Source organism: Bombyx mori, chromosome 14 (assembly GCF_030269925.1).
Source record: "Bombyx mori chromosome 14, ASM3026992v2".
Lineage (NCBI taxonomy): Eukaryota > Metazoa > Arthropoda > Insecta > Lepidoptera > Bombycidae > Bombyx > Bombyx mori.
Window position 1 is genome coordinate 8,668,028 of NC_085120.1, and position 16,736 is coordinate 8,684,763.

At 36.2% G+C, this 16,736-nt stretch overlaps 1 protein-coding gene across 1 annotated transcript in view; it reads left to right on the forward strand.

Moving 5' to 3' along the window:
- The window catches only part of LOC101745273 (glutaredoxin domain-containing cysteine-rich protein CG31559), a 107,146-nt gene extending 90,690 nt beyond the window's left edge, over window positions 1–16,456 (forward strand). Inside the window, exons 4-5 of the mRNA XM_004922632.5 lie at window positions 9,970–10,035; window positions 11,771–16,456. Of these exons, the coding sequence (XP_004922689.2) occupies window positions 9,970–10,035; window positions 11,771–11,947 (243 nt within the window). The 3' untranslated portion in view covers window positions 11,948–16,456. The remainder of the gene's footprint in view (window positions 1–9,969; window positions 10,036–11,770) is intronic.
- Window positions 16,457–16,736: the final 280 nt, after the last annotated feature.

The window sequence follows — 16,736 nt, forward strand, 5'->3', positions numbered from 1 at the left end:
CATTCTGCCCATTTCTCTAGCCAAGCAGTCATGCGTTTGAATGGTTGGTGAGCTATTACAAACTTTTGTAATTTCAATTTCTCGATAACGCTCGGGCATCGATAGAACGCGGGTACCTTTGACATATGTATGTGTCTTTAGATACTTGTGCGATCATGGAATAGGACAATAAAACCTATTCATGCTTACTAGAAGTCGCCCAATGTTGATGGCACCATTTAGATTTTGCTTTACATTTTTTGACTTTTTCTGTTATTGACATTGTTTTTTGTAAAGAACGGGAAAATATGTTTATTTTTTTATTGATAACACTAAAGCCTATAGGTACTAAGAAAAACGAAATAAGTGTACTGAATTGTTTTGTATTAGCCATTATACTTAGAGTCGTATCCATAATGAAGTCGCTGGTTTAAATCCGGCTCGAAGGACCAAAACGTTCGGGTCTAATGACAGTAAAACACAGAATTACATAGAAGTGAATGTAATAAAAAAAATGTGCCAGAGAACACATACGGTGAACACTAAGAATGCACTACCTCATTGTCTATGTGACACGTGTTTATTTATTACTTATTATACAACGTATAGGTTATTTTGTACATTTTTTCGTATATGAAGAAATTAATATTATTAAGTAATACTATACTACTACCTTGGTATTATTAAATTTCATCATTTACCTGTGTAGAGTGGAGTGGAGTATGCTTGGTTGTCAATATAATACCAAAACAAATACACGAAATTAAACAAAAAATATACAAGTAGTCTTATGGCTAGGAGTTTAGAAGTCGTCGCGGCCTAAAGGATAAGACGTCCGGTGCATTCCTATCGAGCGATGCACCGGTGTTCGAATCTCGCTGGCGGGTACCAATTTTTCTAATGAAATACGTACTCAACAAATGTTCACGATTGACTTCCACGGTGAAGGAATAACATCGTGCAGTAAAAATCAAACCCGCAAAATTATAATTTGCGTAATTACTGTTGGTAGGACCTCTTGTGAGTCCGCACGGGTAGGTACCACCGCCCCGCCTATTTCTGCCGTAAAGCAGTAATGCGTTTCGGTTTGAAAGGTGGGGCAGCCGTTGTGACTATACTGAGACCTTAGAACTATATCTCAAGATGTGTGGCGCATTTACGTTGTAGATGTCTATGGGCTCCAGTAACCACTTAACACCAGGTGGGCTGTGAGCTCGACCACACATCTAAGCAATAAAAAAAAAAATAGGAGCGAGTTTTACAGACAATCAGAAAAGAAAAGATAACCGCTCTATAGTTACTGATTGAAAAAAATCTCACAATAATATATTTGAAAAAAAAAATTCTATACATAAAAAATAAATATTTTTTTTATAAATATCACGACAGGTTAATCGATATCAATCTTTGTATAAAGTAATCGAAACATACAGACGAGACGAGAATTGAAATTGAATACTACAATTCTGAGCTTGCAATAGGCAAATCTAATGCGCATGAGAAAATAAAATAAAACATGACACAAACACACAATAAAAATCATCCGATAAAATCCTGAAAGTATTTTGAATTGACACCTCTTGAACCGGCGATATACGTCGGGGTGAATGCCTTCACGAGATCAGATCAAAACCCTGTAAGTGCTTGTCATATGTGCGTTTGATATTTACAACCCGCCTTGTCGTTCATTCGTTTTTTTTTTTATATTATCACAGAACCGGGTTCGATGTTGAATAATTTTTTAAAAATATTACGTGTCCCTTTATTCTTGTCTTAACTATTGATGAGACCGTTTTGAGGCTTGGAGTCTCGAGATTTCTTAGGTTTTGGTAACTGTCACGTCCTTAGTCAATGCGCTCCCATCTTACTTTTTCAATCGATCGCTCATTGTTGAGCATCGTGTTGCGCCCACCTGAGGACCTTTTCGTGTGATCTGTAGCCACTTATGCCAGCTAGTAACACAAAAGCATCGTTCAGTTTCGCGTCCAGATATTCGGGTACTAAAAGCGCTTTAGTAACCACTCAGAATCGGACGAACGTGAATTGGACTGTCCATAATTTTAATAACAAGACTAAATCTGGGATAACCACAGCACGTCACGGTTCGTTACCCTATTTAATAACAAATATGCTAAAGCGGCGTTAAATATTTAACGTCGAAGTACTTTTAAGCTCTTATTGAAGAGCCCTGTCGTTCGTGTAAACTTTATAAGCCGGGCTTAAGGAGCATCGACGAGACGAAACCTTCGTATCTACAAGATATTATGTATTGTTAACAATTCGCTGGTGAGTTTTTAAGTGGTAATTTTTTTATTGCTTAGCGAGGTAGATAATCTCACGGCCCACCTGTTACTGAAAAGTTAGTCGAGCCCATAAATATCAAAAACATAAATGGCACCTTCTACTTTGCGACTTGAGTTCTAAGCAGCCTCACCTTACAAATCGAAACGCGATACTACTTCACGGCAAAAATTGGCGAGGTGGTGGCTCCTACCCATGCGAGCTTACATGACGCTTCTTTTTTCTTAGCCGGGGTCCAAAACCTCCTACGAGGTTCCCGCGTCTAGCGCGCGGACGGTTCGCAGATGTTAGAAGCGGACCGCAGGCCCAAGGATGGTATTTAGAGCCCTACCCACTAAACGACTCCTCCGCAATCTCGCCCTAGATCCGATTCTCCAAAGGTCAGAATTCTGGCGGGGTAAGAGGGTCACCGCGATCAACATTGCAACCAAATCTGTTATAAAGGCTAATAGGTGGAAACTTTTGTACACGATCTGAAGTGAGACGGGCTGCAAGGAAACCACCATCCAGAATATTTCATGTTATGGATCACCCAGTATTGCACACAATAGGTCCGAATCTCTGGGCAGTTCCACGGAAGGAATATACACCATTGAGACATCAGTGAATTACCAAAAACATCAGAATTTTTGAACGTCCTTGTTGTCTTACGCGTTTTTCTTTAAATAATTAAACATTTTTGGTGAACCAAATTATGAATCTAAACCAATCTTGAATGTAGATAGAATTCAAGTAGTAAACAAACCCAAAAAGTATTATCAAAATCGGTCTAGCCATTTGGAAGGAGCTTAGTCATAATATAACAGTTCAGCGGTAGGCAGCGGCTTGGCTTTGCCCCTGGCATTGCTGAATTCCATGGGTGACGGTAACCACTCACCATTAGGTGGGCCGTATGCTCGTCTGCCAATAAGGGCAATAAAATAAAAATAAAGTTGGGGTGAAAAATTCCTAGGTTAGCATAGAATTTTTTTTGATACAATTTGATTTTATTATTCAGTATTCGCCTTCGAGGGCGAGACAATGATTATAGCGGTCATACAATTTTTCGATACCATTTTTATAGTGCGATTTGTCAAAATAGGCTTCATTTTCAGCGATTACCTCTTCACAGCGCAAAATTTATGTCAAGCGGACATCCTCTTGAGGTCTGAGAACAAGAAAAGTCGCTAGGGTTCAGATTTGGAAAATACGCTGGATGCAGAAACAATTCGAAGCCAAATCTTGCAATTTTGCCATCGTTTTCATTGATTTGTGACACGGTGCATTGTCTTGATAAAACAGCACTTTCTTCTTCAAATGAGGCGGTTTTTCCGTGATTTCATCCTTCAAAAGGTCCAATATCGCTACGTAATCGTCACTATTTATGGTTTTTCCCTTTATAATATAGTTTATGAATATTATAATATACGCAACAAGGCTTGGCTTCAGTAGTATTTTTTTTACCAAAAAGCAATGCTTTATTAACACACGAAATCCACTTAAAAACTCACCACCGAATTGTTAACAACTAGTGGCCCCTAGAAGTCGAAATTCGACTTTAATCAGTTGAAATTTTATGCTTAAACATTATTATGGTTCTATTGTCATAGATATAGCCAAAACTACACTATAGACGAATATTAATAAAGATAAACAATATTAATCTATTCTCAATTTGACACAAACTTAAAGCAATAACAAAAGTTTGACAATAAACAAAGAGTCTATGTGTGTGTGTGTCAAATACATGGTAGTGTGTGTAATGTTTTCTTTATTGATTTAATGTATCTTTTATGCATTATTTTAAAGAAAATTAGCATTGTGCACTTCTTCTCTATATTCTCTATAAGTGTGGAAAATTTCATACTCCTCCGTCCGCGCAATTTTCGTAAAAAGGTATACCAAGTTTTTGCTTCACGTATTAATGTATAGATTATCAAACTAGTAAAAATTTCTACACTCAAATTGACAAACTGATAGTACAACAGCTGTCAAACTTATACACGTGTCTTTTGAAGGTTAGGGCTAACTAAAAATCATATGGATTTAATAATTGTAGCGCCATTTATGTATCAGCTTACGAACTTTTCAGTCCCCTGTTACACACGCACAAAGTATTATTTATTTAAGATAATAATATAATAATAATAAATAAATATTTACTAACAATCACGCCACGTAAACTGGTCCCGTGATAAGTTCGTAAAGAACTTGTGTTACAGGTACCAGTTAACGGATATAAATGTAAGATTTTTATTATACACATACATATATTTAATATACATCCATAACCCTGGAAAAGACATTTATATTTATCATACAAATATCTTCCCTTGGCGGGATTCGAACCCGCGACCCCCTTGTGTAGTGACCATGTCACTTACCACTACACCAGACGGCCGTTTAACGTAACGTACGTAGATGTACGTGCACATAGTCCGGCTTAACGAGAACCGCTATTACGGCACATTTGATATGACAATATGCGGTCCGGTAACATCAGGTGTGCCGTGAGCATAAAAAATGCACAGGGTTGAACGTAAAAACAAATTTTCTAAAGTCTTGCAAGGAAATAAAACAATTGGTTTTTTTTATGACTGAAGCACATGCTCGAGTAGTGAATTAAAGTTTAACTGTGGTATTTCATTTTACGATTGCATTAAAAGCGTAGGACACGCGTTAAGCTGGAAATAGTTTTTGTTTAAGACTAGACGTATCCTGCTGTTTTGCCCGTTTAATATCTTTTTTTTTTATTGCTTAGATGGGTGGACGAGCTCAAAACCCACCTAGTGTTAAGTGGTTACTGGAGCCCATAGACATCTATAACGTAAATGCGCCACCTTGAGATATAAATTCTGAGGTCTCAGTATTGGTACAACGGCTACCCCACTCTTCAAACCGAAACGCATTACTGCTTCACGGCAGAAATAAGTGGGGTGGTGGTACCCACCCATGCTGGCTCACAAAGGTCCTACCACCAGTAAGATACCACCACTATACATTCTTGTTTGAAATTTAGCACAGCCGTCAAAAGAGATGTCTGAAGGAGAGTGGCGGTACTCCAGGCTCCAGTAACTACTTTACACCAAATGGGCCATTAGCTGTTTCAATCATTAAACCATAAACAAAGATACGACTTATATTTAACATTTCCATTGCCGGCTATAAGCCTTTCAAAAAAAAAAAAAAGACTTAATACGTATCACGTGGACTTAGCGTGTATAAAAAACGGTATCCATAGTTCATGCGTTCGACAAACGAACACAACATGGATTATTAAAATTAATAAAATTAAAGAGACAAAAAACGTTAATTTCAAAATACGTACCTATTTAAATTCACGGTAGATCCTAAATTAGATGTTACTATTTATATTTTTCATAGCACGTAATGTAATTCAAATAGGTAGCTGAAGCGTGGTTCAACGGGAGAACGAAAACGTGTGTCAGCTGTAGTCATTACGTATTACATTACGCGCTGACAAAATATGAAATTATTAAAAAATACCTTTTAAATTTATTAAATGTTTAGTAATTTGTTTTATTGATTAGATGGGTGGACGAGCTCACAGTCCACCTGGTATTCAGTGGTTACTGGAGCCCATAGTCATCTGCAACGTAAATGCGCCACCCACCTTGAAATATAAGTTCTAAGGTCACAGTATAGTTACAACGGCTGCCCCACCCTTCAAACCGAAACGCACGTTTCACGGCAGAAAATAGCCGGGGTGGCGGTACCTACCCGTGCGGACTCACAAGAGGTCCTACCACCAGTAAAATTAGTAAATGCTTTCAATTTATTCGAAGATATTATCCCCTCGCTCTCTTCCAACGTTCCAATACCACTGCAGGACTAAGCGGATCCAAAACCCGCAGCAAATTTAAATAAGAAATGTATATTAGAACTTCGAGTTCGACTTACTTCCTACCTTTTATGTCAGGGTAGCAACAGCCAATAGTAACTGGTTAAAGGGATGCGTCGTCATAAAACGGTAAAAACCTGAATCGCGCCAACGACATTTACAAGATCATAGGGACCGTCTGTGTAACGATCAACTACACTAGTTTGTTGGGACAATCTTTCATTGCCGTTTCCCCTAAGGTTTATCATTAAACTGATGATAAATATTTTGATTCACTAACTTTGTATTATATCCAATTCTCGAGTTTTTCTCACTATCTATACCGCTATAGTACATTACAGACAGTATGGACAAATTAAATTACAAAAAAAAGTGTGTGTGTCCGCTCCGACGCACGACTGGAGTTTACTGGATATAAAAAATTAAACGAAACAATACGAGAAATAGTTCTATATTACGACAACACGATACACTACAGATTATTAGCAAATTAACGAGACACAAAACAAACGACTAACAAATATATGAAAATACAATAATGAGAGAAACGCGCGATCAGTACGAGGCTTTGTGGCGGACTGCCGGCGCAGCAGCCCGGCGCGCATTTCGTGTGACATGCGCAATCAGGCGCATAACGCATTTCGTGTGACATGCTAGTACGATTTTGGTCCCCATAATTTTCATACCCCGGGCCTATATATGTAAATCGATTCTAAAGGAGTAAACTCCAAAAAAAACAAAGTTTTGACTAAATTCAATTCGAATTCTCAGCTTTAATTAATTGACTTCGAAGTTACGATAATTTTAAACCAATAGCTGTTGTAGTTACTACACAATAAAACTCATTCTCCTTTTATTCTATCAATTGTGGTTTTCTTAATACTGGGCAAATATTTATCTTATTTCCTTAATGTCATTCCAATCTTCATTTTTTAGTCGAAAGAAAAATGCATATCAGTAAAAAAAACAATGATTTATTACTAATCTTAAAAGGTACAGTAAATTTTCGGTCAAAGTTTAAATACTTAGTTTCCAAACATTAAAAAAAGGGTGCGTGTACTTATGTACACGTACACGCGCGTAAGAAGTTATACTTTATTTTTATTAAATTTATTTCTTTTTGGAGTTTATTGGAGTTTACTCCTTTAGAATCGATTTACATATATAGGCCCGGGGTATGAAAATTATGGGGACCAAAATCGTACTAGCATGTCACACGAAATGCGTTATGCGCCTGATTGGCTCCTGATTGCGTGATGCGTGCGCGCGCCAATCAGGAGCCAACGCGCGGCCGCGTTATCGCAGGTGACGCCGGGCTGCTGCGCCGGCAGTCCGCCACAAAGCCTCGTACTGATCGCGCGTTTCTCTCATTATTGTATTTTCATATATTTGTTAGTCGTTTGTTTTGTGTCTCGTTAATTTGTTAATAATCTGTAGTGTATCGTGTTGTCGTAATATAGAACTATTTCTCGTATTGTTTCGTTTAATTTTTTATATCCAGTAAACTCCAGTCGTGCGTCGGAGCGGACACACACACTTTTTTGGAGTTTACTCCTTTAGAATCGATTTACATATATAGGCCCGGGGTATGAAAATTATGGGGACCAAAATCGTACTAGCATGTCACACGAAATGCGTTATGCGCCTGATTGCGCATGTCACACGAAATGCGTTATCGCAGGTGACGCCGGGCTGCTGCGCCGGCAGTCCGCCACAAAGCCTCGTACTGATCGCGCGTTTCTCTCATTATTGTATTTTCATATATTTGTTAGTCGTTTGTTTTGTGTCTCGTTAATTTGTTAATAATCTGTAGTGTATCGTGTTGTCGTAATATAGAACTATTTCTCGTATTGTTTCGTTTAATTTTTTATATCCAGTAAACTCCAGTCGTGCGTCGGAGCGGACACACACACTTTTTATTTTATTTAAATTTTAATCAATTTGAAAAAAAAATCGATTAAACAACATCCTCAAACACGCATATTGGACATCCCTTTTCTTAACATCGTATAAATTCGGTAATTCTTGGTACGGTTCGGAAAGTTCACCTGCGGCTATATTCAGACTCGCCAAGTTACGTCGGTCGTATTGTAATGAGTGATTTAGTGGGCAACTTCATTCTGTTAGTTTTGTCAATTCATTTCATCAATTTTTCATAACGCGCCTAAAGAAGTATAGCTTCAAAAAATATTTAAGCGGCCCGAAATTACCGCATCCATGTTGTCCATCGTTTTTATGATCCACGACTAAGTAGGATGACGTCGATAATACCCGAACAGCGCTGAGGATTGGAAACTCGGAGTCGCATAACGACGGATAATGTCATATATTCCATTACTTATATATCGTGTACGCTTTCATATAACTCATAACGAAGCAGATTAAAAATCGACTTTACGACTTGAATATAAGCGTTAACGGCCGTCTGGTGCAGTGGTAATTGACATGGTCACTACACAAGGGGGTCGCGGGTTCGAATCCCGCCAAAGGAAGATATTTGTATGATAAATATAAAAAATGTCCTTTCTAGGGTTATGGATGTATATTAAAGATATGTGTGTGTATAATAAAAATCTTACATTTATTTCCGTTATCTGGTACCTATCTGTAACACAAGTTCTTTACGAACTTAGCACGGGACCGGTTAACGATAGTAAATATTTATTTAAAAAAAAATATTATTATTATTTGAAACAAAAAAATAACGTTTCATACAATGAGACAATACAGTAAAGTGTATCTACATATTGAAGATAAATGTATGAAGAGGATGAACTAACAGTTTTTAATCCTGTTGTAACGTGCCATAACATTAGATCGAAGTTAACAAATTATGATATTACCATCAGTTGTTGAGACGTGTACACATTTTTAAGTTAATCATACGTCTTTCATGAAATGAAAAGGACGATCAAAGATTCCTTTAATGAACCAAACGTATGTTTTTTTTTTTGGGTAGATGCAGCGGTGTATTCACACTAGGGGCAGTCGGGGCAAGTAGACAAGGCGGCAATTTTTTTTAGGGCGGCAAAATTTTGAACGTGAAAAACATTTAAAATTGTTAATAAAAAAAACTATTCTTTTATTTTGCCCTTGTAGACAGACGAGCATACGGCCCACCTGATGGTGAGTGGTTACCGTTGCCCGTGGACTTCAGCAATGCCAGGGGCAGAGCTAAGCCGCAGCCTACCGCATATTATGTTTTGGAACATATAATATAGATTCTACAATAAATTAGTTATTTTAATTTTGAAAAATAAAATATAATATAAACTATAAGTTTAAGTAAAATGACAGTATTGGGGCGGCTTTTTTTCCGGTGCCCAGGAGCGGCATTAAGTTTAAATCTGGCCCTGCTTAGATGGTTGGACCAGCTCACGATCCACCTGGCGTTAAGTATATATAACTATACTTGTAATACTTGTAACTATACTTGAGACCTTAGAACTTATATCTCAAGGTGGGTGGCGCACTTACGTTGTAGATGTCTATGGGCTCCAGTAACCACTTAACACCAGGTGGGCTGTGAGCTCGTCCACCCTACTAAGCAATAAATAAAAAAAAGTGGTTTTTGAAGCCCATAGACATCTAAAACGTAAATGTCGCCACCCACCTTGAGATATGAATTCTAAGGTCGCCGTTTTTAAATTACAACGGCTGCCCCACCCTTCAAACCGAAACGCATTACATAATATGCGCAGACATTTTCATCTAATAAGTCGACTTCCCTTAATAACGAAAAGCTCAAAAGTTGAGTTTAGAATCGCGCAAAATTTTTCACAGAAAACTGCACGAGAGTTCGAAGTTGAAAACTTTTAATTAAATCATCGTTTTGTCGTTGATTTCAGGATGCGGAAACCGTAGAGAAACTTAACGAGAGCGGAGAGCTGCGGAAAATGCTGAAGCCTTACAAGGTAAACAATTCCTGGCCTTCATCTTCTACCATTCTTTTTACTGGTGGTAGGACCTCTTGTGAGTCCGCGCGGGTAACTACCACCACCCCGCCTATTTCTGCCGTGAAGCAGTTATGCGTTTCGGTTTGAAGGTTTGGGCAGCCGTTTTAACTATACTTGAGACCTTAGAACTTATATCTCAAGGTGGGTGGCGGATTTACGTCGTAGATGTCTAGGACTCCAGTAACCACTTAACACCAGGTGGGCTGTGAGTTCGTCCACCCAACTAAGCAATAAAATAAGTCTTCTTACCCAAACATGAGATAGAGCTTGAAACTATACACAGTTTTATGATTAGCGACGTTGATCCAATGTTGGATCAAAATCATAAAATTTACAGTTTGATGTTACCGGTTATAGTTAGCGAGCATTAGTGGGTAGTTTTTATTTATTGCTTAAACTCTTAATCGAGTTCACGGCCGACCTGGCGTTAAGTGGTTAGCGGAGCCCATAGACATCGACAAAGTAAATGCCGCGACCCACCTTGTGACATGAGTTTTAAGTCTGAGTTCTATTACAACGGCTTCCCTACCTTTTAAACCGGAACTCACTGTTTTACGGCAGAAATTGGCATCAATTTGTACCCGAACGGGCTCACAAAATGCTTCACCAGTCATTACGCAAATAGAATTTTTAAAGTTTGACTTTTATTCACGACTAGCTGACCCGGCAGACTTCGTAGTGTCTCAAACGATAAATAAAATACCTAAACTTTTGTATAAAATAAACTTAAAACAAACAAAAGGAATACGTCGGACGGGGGACACATCAAAGGAAAATAAAATTGTTATTTTTATTTAATTCCGAGCATTTTCATATTTATCTACTTTTTAAACCTTCTCTGGACTTCCACAAATAATTCAAGACCAAAATTAGCCAAATCGGTCCAGCCGTTTTCGAGTTTTAGCGAGACTCACGAACAGCAATTCATTTTTATATATATAGATAAATGTCCTTGCAATAGTAAACCGCCGTTATCTACATTGAAGACTTCGAATTCATGTCATTTACATTATCACTTATATCATAGATTATACACTTAATATATGGAATCCAGTAATCCTTAGATCCCGTCGCCGCTGACACAGAGCGTTATCCATACCTATTTGCTAAAAAAAATTGTCGGTATTTGTTACATACCTAATACTTTAAAGGTACTTTCTAGTTAAAATTTCGAATATTCCAAATATGCTTACGTTACATATTCAATTGGTAAAAATTTAATATCGGATATTCAAAATCCTCGTCTAAATAAAATACATTTTGACATAAAGCGGGCTGTGTCACCTGTCACCTCGCTTGTTTTTGGCGCGTTTAACCAAAACATTTCTTCAGTGTCAATCTATGTATATATATATGTAGGTAAATGAATTGCTGTTCGTTAATCTCGCTAAAACTCGAGAACGGCTGGACCGATTTAGCTAACTTTAGTCTTAAATTATTTGAGGAAGTCTAGAGAAGGTTTAAAAAGCAGATAAATATGAAAATGCTCGGAATTAAATAAAAATATCAATTTTGTTTTTCCTTTGATGTGTCCCACGTCGGACGGATTCCCTTTGTTTGTTTTAAGTTTATTTTATACAAAAGCTTAGATCTTTTATTTATCGATTGAGGCACTACGAAGTCTGCCGGGTCAGCTAGTTATACATATTTTTTAATTTATATATTATTATTTGAAAATACTTTAATTTTACAGAGCCCCGACGCGTGCACCACGTGTCAGATGTGCGGTGGCTTCCGTCTTCTACCCTGCAGGATCTGCAATGGATCCAAGAAGAGCCTCCACCGGAACCACTTCACTGCCGAATTCGTGGCTCTCAAATGCATGAACTGCGATGAAGTTGGTCTCGTGAGGTGCGAGGCTTGCTCTTAGTACAGAAACCGTTTCAAGGACGCGAGCGACTTGTGATAATTAACAAAATTTCAATAGATTTAAGATTATAAATGTATTTGTAAGTAGTTATAAAGTTACAATACTAAACAATAGAGCTTATAGAATATATTATGTTGTTTAGCCTAAGACCGATAATGCGTTGTTTAAGCTGCTCAACACGACGGATAAAGTTTAGCTATGTTAATAACATCGCTGGCAGTGGAAAGTGTCAATGCTTTCGACTCAAAACTTTTCATTCAATGTAATCGCTACAAAAGGGTACGAGAATGATGTACTACCTCAGTCTGCACGGAAAATGGGACCTTGTTATTAGAAGCACAAGCTTAGATATCGATAATGACAAATTTCGGATTGCGATCGTTTACACATGTATTCATTCGCACGATATCGATTTTTGCGGGATCACATCGGATCTGTTTCATTAATGACGAGCCATTCGATACACTCGGCACGCGTAACGTTACAGCGATTCCAGATTTTTTGTGAACCCGTTTATAGATGCGGAAACCGCTTACCCGACTCGTGTGCTGTTAAAGTAACTAGTTTTGTTTCGGCAGTCGAGATGCGACCTTATTGACAGACGCCCGAAGATACAGAATCGTTTTATTGATACCTCTTTTCATCTTTGGTTATTGATTTTTATTTCGCATTAAAGCTTAAGATGAAACCGGCTTACAATTTTTTTATTGAGCATCCAATATCAATGAAATGGGGAAGATTGGTTAATCTCTTTCGTTTTTCCCTATTTATTTACATGGACGTATACTTACAGATATATAGTCCATTACGTTCTTAAAGTCCTAAAGTCGTTGTGGCCTAAAGGATAAGACGTCCGGTGCATTCGTATCAAACGATATGGCTTGGTGTTCGAATCCCGCAGGCGGGTACCAATATTTCTAATGAAATATTGAAGGAATAACATCGTGTAATAAAAATCAAACACACAAAATTATAATTTATGTTTATGTTATTTATCTGTGTAATTGTGTATGTATATAGTTTGATATTATGTATTAGTGTTTTTTTAGTAGTATTTTTGTTATTTTTATTGCTAATTAGATTGTACTCATCTACCCACTAATGTAAAGCTTTCCTTCTTTGAGAACGGTTAGCTGGTAGATAACTCAATTGTTGAGTTAAGCTCGCCATTTTTTATATCTTATCCCAATTAATGTATTTTATTATCAGTGTGTACAAATAAAGAATAATAATAATAATTTACGTAATTACTGGTGCTAGGAACTCTTGTGAGTCCGCACCGCTAGGTACCACCACCCTGCCTCTTTCTGCCGCGAAGCAGTAATGCGTTTCGGTTTGAAGGGTGGGGCAGCCGTTGTAACTATATTGAGACCTAAGAACTCATATCTCAAGGTGGGTGGCGCATTTACGTTATAGATGTCTATGGGTTGCAGTAACCACTTAATAAAACACATAAATAAAAAAAATCTGTCTAAAATGTTGAGTTGCTAACGATGTACGTCGCGTTATTCTCTAACATTGCTATTTGAAGAAACAGTAGGTTGTGAGAATTTGTGCAAACTTAACCTTTGAAGGAACGGCTTCTCGTCAGAAGTTTGCCAGATAAGATGCGTTGATTCGTCGCAATAGCCCAACGTAAAGTTGACGGATACGTGCTGTAGCTTCTGCTAATAAAAACTTAACGGATAAAATCACAAAACTACGAGTAAAAATAAATAATATTATTACAATAAATAATTTTTACTGGTGGTAGGATCTCTTGTGAGTCCGCGCGGGTGGACACCAGCACCCTGTCTGTTTCTGCCGTGAAGCAGTAATGCGTTTCGGTTTGAAGGGTGGGGCAGCCGTTGTAACTATACGTGAGACCTTAGAACTTATATCTCAAGGTGGGTGGCGCATTACGTTGTGGATGGGCTCCAATAACAACTTAACACCAGGTGGGCTGTTAGCTCGTCCACCCATCTTAGCAATAAAAAAATAAAAAAAAGAATTGTTAAAAAAACCAAAACACACGCTTTATATAAAATTCAACTAAAAATAGAAAATAAATTTTAATAAATTTAAATTGAAATTGTGCTTTTTAAGATATTATTGAAATAATAATTCTTCTACTCATATCTGTAGATTTTTTTTTATAACTAATAACACCATGCACCCCACGCTTTTTTTACAATAAAATATACTTTTTTTACACTATTTTCAATTTAAATTTATTAAAATATATTTTTAGTTGAATTTTATATAAAGCGTGTTTCTTAGTTTTTTTAAACTATTATTTATTTTTCATTTTTTAGTTAATTTTTTTTTTGCAAAGTGATAATGGAATATCAAATTAGTGTATTGTCATTGTCCTCGATAAATTTATAAAGCTTGAATGAAATGTGGCCGTTTAAAGTGGGTCAAAATCGTGTCTAAACGAGTCAGTTACAAACATACAAACATACATACAAGTGAAGCTAATATAAAGTGTGTAAAAACCTTTGGTTCTTGATGAATATTTTATATAATAACACAATGTCGTCAAACATTTTGGCAAGCGTTAAAATGTTATATTTGTCTCCCTCTTTCGGTCTAAGTTTGAGCGTGTAATTTTTTTTTTTCACTCTGCTTAGGAATAAATTTCAAAGTTGTAAATAAAATTATGTCATTTCGAAAACTGAATAGACATGTATCTTCTATTTTAGATCTATTTAAGCTAACTTTAAATCAAAGATGAGGAAAGATAGTGACGCATGCTTTTTTTTAACAAAAACACTATTTTATAATTGAGTTATTATTGTCAATTTCGAAGCACTGTCTTCTGTGTGTTTCACAAGTACACGAGTGAGAAAAAGAATTAATAATTTCATTTATATATTTTAATTATATTATATTATAGTGTTTTAAAAATTTTAGAATATTAAAACAATCACAATTTTATCTATTTTATTTAGGGTAAGTTTTATTTTTATGAAAATATGATTTATGTTACAGTTTTTGCTCAAAAATTACTACGGGCATTTTAGGTTTTACCAACGTAAGCTAATGTAAGTATTTCCTTTATTTTCAAACTGTATTGTTATCTATGAGACCATTTTTAGGGTTAATATTTCTTCAATTAATAATTTATACTACAATAAAGTTTATACTACAGTCAAGGAAGAGTTTGGACCTCAACATATGTAAGAGCAATTTCCAAAAACAGTTACGAACTGCTCTGATACAAGATACGAAAATTTAATTAATGTTCGAATCAATATAATAGGTTGGGGGAAAAGTTTCTTCGCATTGTTTAAGAAAATTCACTACATTTTTTAAAATAGTTTATTTACATTTAACTAAAGTATGTAGGCACCATTTTGTTCGATAACTTTTTACCATCTTGTACGTAGGGACATGATCCCATTGCTATAGAAATTTTGGGGCTTCTGATCAAAATACCCTGATAATTGGTTTTGGCAGTCCTCTCGTGATGTTAACCTGACACTGCCTAAAGAATTCTGAAGAGACCGAAACAGGTGGAAATCTGAAGGTGCAAGGTCAGGACTATACGGCGGATACATTAACACCATATTTTTTTTATATCGAAACAACATAATGTATGTGAGAATATGTTTTCTAAGCCAGCTCTGATTGGACTTTCGTTTTTACTACGCTGTTATTACAACGACCCAATCACACCCAACGGCACTGAACAAACAAAGTTTAGTTTAGTTTAATAAAAAAAGTGTTTAAGTGTTTGTTCTTGTTTGCTGCACTTATTACTAAACTAAGTTATTACTAGACTTAAAGACAAAAACTAATTTATTGGTCCTTCATGGAAGATTTGCCGTAGTTATGTCAAAAGAAAATGGCGGACATTTTTAAAAATGAAAATCGCTTAACAAATGAAAATCAGCTTTTGGCATGCGTACTCTTCATTCGGAGCTCACAGGTACGGTCACTGGTGCTCACGATAGACAGGGTAGGCTAACCAAGTTAACTAATAGTCGAATTCGAAGCGAAGTTGACTATTTGACGTTAAGTGAAGTGAAGAAGATGTGAAGTTTAAATTTAAATAAAGTGTTTCGCATTAAAATTGGGGATGATAAAATTAAGCTGATCCAGAGAAAGCACCTGGCTATCTTAGCCTTGTTATTATCATTATTGTCATCATCATTATTATTATATTATTATTAAACATTAACTTAATTACTCAAGAATTTTGCTTTCGCTTGATGGCTTTAGTAATAGTAGTACTCCGATAAATTAATTCGAAATAAATTTGTAACACACTGTATTTGTTAGATAGATTATGAAGTTAAATGAATTGTATGATCGTTTAAAAAAATATAATATATTAAAATATACTCTAAATACTCGAAAATAGTATGCCATAAATAAGATGCAATGTTGTTTTCTATTTTTCTACAGAATTAATTCTAGATTTCACTAAGCACTTTGTAAAAAAATATTCTAACGTATTTGTTGTATTTTTAAGTAATAATTGTAATTAATTTTTTTTAGAAAATAAACTATCTATTACTAAGATTTTCGTCTTTTATTTTCGTGATAAACATCAAAACTGTATGCTAATGAAACTATTGTTCCTACCATATATGTAAAATCTTTCCTTACCCTTAATCTACACTGCCTATTTCTGCCGTGAAGCAGTAATGCGTTTCGGTTTCAAGGGTGGGACAGCCGTTGTAACTATACTTGAGACCTTAGAACTTATATCTCAAGGTGGGTGGCGCATTTACGTTGTGAATGTCTATGGGCTCCAGTAACCACTTAGCACGAGATGAGCTGTGAGCTCGTACACCCATCT